Below are 6270 nucleotides of genomic sequence, written 5' to 3'. Positions count from 1 at the left end.
GGGGGGGGGGGAGGTAAGGGGTTAAAAAGCCGCCTAGGGGAAATATCAATTTAAGGATCTGGTGAAATACTTGTAACAAATTTAAGACTAGAAGAGTTTTTGAAAATCACTACGAATACTTCGTCATGCAGGGCTTCTTCCACCATTTTACTTTAGAACTATTTTTATTCTTTCTATATGGTGTAAAAGGATACTTTTATTCTTTGAATTCCAGGATTCTTCGATTGAAAAAAAAACCTCGATTGTCCCGGGATTCCTAGCTTGAGCAACAAAACTGTAAATTTTATAATTATAATAGTCTTTGCCGCTAACTCAAATTTTCTAATCCCTATTTCTTTGCAATCTGATGGTGTAAATCTTTGATATTTCAAACTCAGGTTATTCGATAGAATTTTTAGTTTGAAATATAAAGGTTTACGACAATGGGTTGAAATATTTAGGGATTAGAAAATCAGAGTTTGTGGAAACACACAATCCTTCAGGAATAATTAATTGGGACAAAGACTTAATTCTTTTGAAACCTGACTTGGTTTTGAACAGATGTTTTCTGTATTAGTAAAAGCTAAATCATACGACGTATAAAAAATAAATTCCATACAAGATTGAAATCTGTTATGATTTCAATCATATCTTCTCTAATCGAAGATCTAATTGTATAAGAATAAAACTGGTTTGAATTAATAATATGTAACAGAATAAATATGCTTTTTTCATACTTGTATGTAAAATCAAAATTAAAGGAATTACGAGGACACAAAGTCGTACTAGTAATGTCGCTTAAATTTGACTTTTTCCTTCTGTCTAGTTCACAGTGCTACAGGAAAAGTTAACTCCAACGAAAAGCAAAAAATGGAAAAAGTAATTTTTCAGAGATCAATATATTTTTGCATCACAAATAAAACAGCTCTCCACATTTACAAAATATTTACAAGAATAAATACATAATTATACATGTATCTAGGTACAAAGGTTGTATCACAGGTTGTGCAAATATTATCTAGTTTGTAACAAATATCAGAGTTGAGCGGACTGTCATTGTAATTATAAGTGACCTCCATATAAAGAGGCTCATGTCCGATTTACAACGGTACCATTTCATCTTTTATCTGATCAATAGCGTGGAAAATATCGTGGGTTTTCTAGCTTAACTGTTTGATTTTCACAAAATTTCTCCACTAACTCTGTAGCAAGAAATCCGCAAGTCTCTTTTGTAGATAAACCACAAATCATGGATAGCTCAATCATTCTTGTTTATTCAAAATTTTAAAGGGTACCGCTAGCTGTAGAGTGAATCGGACAGGAAAGGAGGGTCACTTGATATTACGTTTACATTCTCTTTTAGACTTTCTTATTCATGTTGAGCCCCAAGGAGTATATACTCCTTGGTTGAGCCTAATTGATATTAAAAATCATTAGTTGATATCTTTTTATTTATCAGCTCTTTTGATTGATATGTTAAACTTGATATATATCTATATCCATATCAATCCATGAATATCCTCTATTGATATCCATATCCATATCTAAGATCTTGTCCATATAATGAACTGGTAGATGGAGGATGAGTGTAACAATCATCAAACTGAGGTTGGACTGGATGGATTGCAAGATCTGGACTCCAGACTGGAGGATTAGCTCGGTAAAATCCAGGATTATTATCTAGAAAACTCTCAGGTTTATGAGGACTAATATACTCTCCCATAGGACTAGCAGGACTCATACAGTTTCTCATAGGACTAGTCATATGTCCCGGAGAGAATTGATGAGGACTAGTTGGGTTCTTGATAGGACTAGACATCATGGAGTAGGACTGTTGAGATGTATAGAACTGTTGTCCTCTACTAGGACTTGAAAGCTGTTGTTCTGCTGAGAACTGCTGAGACATAAGACTCTGAGCTAGGATTGCACAGTGCTGGAGCTGATCTCTCTGCCCGGAGTTAATCATCCCTTCCCAACCCGTGACCGGTAGATTTGGAGGTTTTCCAGTATCTCCAGATGTAATAGTTTCCTTCAAGGCATAAATGTAGTTGTTTGCAAATCTTAAAGTTTCTATTTTTGTTAATTTAGTTTCATCCGGGAAGGCCGGGAGCACAGTTCGCAGTTTCTCCAGAGCTTGGTTTAAAGTTTGCATCCGGGTTCGTTCTCTATCATTAGCTTTAGCTCTTCTAACCTTCTTAACCTTGCTTAGTTCAGTTGGAGATCTATGCTGCATCTTGTATTTAGATCCTCGTCGGACAGATCTTCGGTGAAACTTTCCGCTAAATCTGGAATATAAAGATTATATCAAATATAACTTTTCAGAATCAAGTTAATACATTAATTTTCTAAAATATTAAAATAATCAAAACTGGACACGTGATATAAATGAATATGAAAACGTTAACGGAATTCATGATAATTATATTAATATATAAATACATCTAGATACATAAATACAAATACACCTGGATCCATGGATAAAAATACATCTGGATACATGGATACAAATACACCTGGATACATGGACACAAAATACACTTGGATTCATGGATACAAATACACCTGGATACATGGATACAAATACACCTGAGCTGAAAACTTTAGAATATGATATCCTTAATCCCGATCTGTTAATTAATCTGAAGATTAAATTCACGAGGAGAACAAGCAAAATTTAATCTGGAGATTAAGAAAAAGAGCATTAATCCCGATATCCACCATTCTAAAGTTCCCAGCTCTGGATACATGGATACAAATACACCTGGATCCATGGATAAAAATACATCTGGATACATCGTTACAAATACACATGGAAACATGGATACAAATACATTTGGATACATGGATACATGGATACAAATACATCTAGATACATTAATACATATACACCTGGATACATTTATACAAATACACCTGGATACATGGATACATATACACCTGGATACATGGATACAAATACACCTGAATACATGGATACAAATACATCTGGTTACATGGATACAAATACATTTGGATACATGAATACAAATACACCATGGATACAAATACACCTAAATACATGGATACAAATACATCTGGTTACATGGATACAAATACACCTGGATACATAAATACAAATACAACTAGATACATGGATACAAATACATTTGGATACATGGATACAATTACTCCTGGATACATGGATACAAATACACCTGGACACATGGATACAAATACACCTGGATACATGAATACAAAGACACACCTGGATACATGGATACAAATACATCTGGTTACATGGATACAAATACATTTGGATACATGAATACAAATACACCTGAATACATGGATACAAATACATCTGGTTGCATGGATACAAGTACACCTGGATACATGAATACTAATACACTAGATACATGGATACAAAATACACACCTTGATACATGGATACAAATACATCTGGTTGCATGGATACAAGTACACCTGGATACATGAATACTAATACACCTGGATACATGAATACAAATACACCTGAATACATGGATACAAATACACCTGAATACATGGATACAAATACATCTGGTTACATGGATACAAGTACACCTGGATACATGAATACAAATACGTCTAGATACATGGATACAAAATACACACCTTGATACATGGATACAAATACATTTGGATACATGGATACAAATACACCTGGATACATGGATACAAATACACCTGGATACATGGATTCAATTACACCTAGATACATGGATACAATTACACCTGGATACATGATACAAAAACACCTGGATACATGGATACAAATACACCTGGATACATGGATACAAATTCACCTGGATACATGAATACAAATACACCTGAATACATGAATACAAATACACCTAAATACATGGATACAAATACATCTGGTTACATGGATATAAGTACACCTGGATACATGAATACAAATACATCTAGATACATGGATACAAAATACACAAAGATACATGGATACAAATACATTTGGATACATGGATACAAATACACCTGAGCTGGGAACTTTAGAATGGTGGATATCGGGATTAATGCTTGATCCATTCTTTTTCTTAATCTCCAGATTAAATATTGCTTGTTTTCCTCATGAATTTAATCTCCAGATTAATTAACAGATCGGGATTAAGGATATCACATTCTAAAGTTTTTAGCTCTGGATACATGGATACAATTACACCTTGATACATGGATACAATTACACCTATATACATGGATACAATTACACCTGGATACGTGGATACAAATACACCTGGATACATGGATACAAATACACCTGGAGACATGAATATAAATACATCTGGATACATGGATACAAAATACACACCTGGATACAAATACACCTTGATACATGGATACAAATACATTTGGATCCAAGAATATAATCCACTTGGATACAAATAAAACTGGATACATGCATATAAATATATATAGATAAATGGATACAAAGAAACATAGAAAAATGAGTTTAAGAATAAATTGTAAACTTATCGGTTTCACATCTTTCCTTTGAAACTTATTATCAAATTAAAAATCAAGATTCAACATTTTTATCTAATTATAAAAATTTTAAGAATTCTGAAAATATTCAACAACAAGAAAAGTAAACAGTCCCCTAAAGCAAAACATTGCTACTGGAGTTTTAAATCAACTTGTCCACTTCCGTTTCAAATTTTAGATGTAACAAAGTATTCGACCGCCAATTTCTTCAGATATCTTAAAAACTGATGTTCAAATATGAGAGGAGGGGAAGCGGCACGAATTCTAATAAATTTCAAGAATCTAGATATACCTGGAGCTAGAGTCTGGACTATCTCTATCATCACTTGTAACACTCCCCTCCTTGATTTCATGTTTGAGTTCGTCCTCATCAAATCCTCTCATCCGTAGAGATAGGACTTGTGGTTCTCCGGACTCAACCATCTTGCAAGATTTTGCACTCTTGTATTTGTACTAGAATCTTCCCAGAAGGGGCCGGTTCATTTGGTGTACTGTCACGCTTTGCTTATAAAGTCTTGTACAGCTTATTCTAGCTGCTTAAAAGTCAGCCCAGTAATTGCAATGAATCAGAGTTTACAGTGATTGTAATTTATTTAACTGTGTTGTAACTAAGGGTTTGATCACAGCTCTTGATTTCTATAATATCTCTGGATATGGTTGGTTTAGTTTCCCTGAGACGGGTTCAATTCTTCTTGCTCCGGACCCTCTTTAGATCAGAACCCAGAGATTTCTCATCCCAGCTTGAACAGCTGGGATTGTATAAACTTTAAATAGGTTCACTCCAGGGGTGCGGATAATACCCCAGGGGGGAGGGGGGGACAATAGTTTCAATCCCAAAACTTTAAAGAATAACAACCAAGCTTCGAACTTCCTGCTTCAGCTCCCCAGGTTTTGTATTTCCTGAAAATAAAAGACGTGTCAATCAATTTTAGTTTAAACAGGGCAGATCAAATGTTGAACCTGATACCCACTACTCAGATCAAACGATTTTTAAACATTTTTCCAGAATTTTTTAACGGATTTTTGATTATATAAACAGACAGTATAAGGTTAACACGACAACATTTATGATCTTTTTATTTTCATTATTCTTTTTTCCATTTTTGAGTTAAAAATTCTTTTAATTTTAAACATTCCTTTCCTTTCAAAATCTATTTTTAATTGTTTCTAGTTATTTGAGCTTATCCTGCTAATCTTTGCTGATTGTTTTCCTCATAACTTTGCCATCCCATATTTTTATCGCTCTTTACTTTGAAGTTCTATAATCCATATTTATTAAGGGACTGTTATTATAAATTCAAGTAACTCTCTATTCATAGGCTGGCATATCTGATTCACGAATGTACCATTAAAAGCTTTGTATGATCAAGAATTTATGAACTGTCATGTTTCTCTTTTAGAAATTTGATTATTTTCAAATGTGGTTTCCAAATAAAAATCACACGCTGATTACTGCTCACAGAAGCAATTAAGTTAAAAAAAAACGACAATATCTTCCACATAATTGATCAGATAATTTTTTTAAGGGTCCATTTTTGAATCGGACATGCCACTTTTTTTAAATAAAGGATTACATGAAATTCAACCTACAAGTATCTTTACTGATTCTTTGCTCTTAATTAAAATTTGTTTGTTTAATTGTTTTCATATTGTTATTCCGGTTCTTTTCCTATCCTTTTCCTGTCCTTTTCCTATCCTTTTCCTATCCTTTTCCTGTCCTTTTCCTGTCCTTTTCCTATCCTTTTCCTGTCCTTTTCCTATCCTTTTCCT

The 6270-nt window shown here is 33.6% G+C and overlaps 1 protein-coding gene across 1 annotated transcript; it reads right to left on the bottom strand.

Annotated features, from left to right (window-relative positions):
• Window positions 1-877: 877 nt before the first annotated feature.
• Window positions 878-5400, bottom strand: LOC111718419 (neurogenin-2; the record flags this gene model as incomplete). Its single annotated transcript, XM_023493998.1, is given in 2 exon segments — window positions 878-2264; window positions 4793-5400. Coding segments are annotated over 2 exon segments (894 nt in total). The 3' UTR covers window positions 878-1501.
• Between the last annotated feature and the right edge of the window lie 870 nt (window positions 5401-6270).

This window comes from Eurytemora carolleeae, unplaced genomic scaffold, assembly GCF_000591075.1.
Source record: "Eurytemora carolleeae unplaced genomic scaffold, Eaff_2.0 scaffold176, whole genome shotgun sequence".
Lineage (NCBI taxonomy): Eukaryota > Metazoa > Arthropoda > Copepoda > Calanoida > Temoridae > Eurytemora > Eurytemora carolleeae.
Note: the sequence above shows the minus strand (reverse complement) of the source record. Positions and strands in the feature narration are given on the sequence as shown.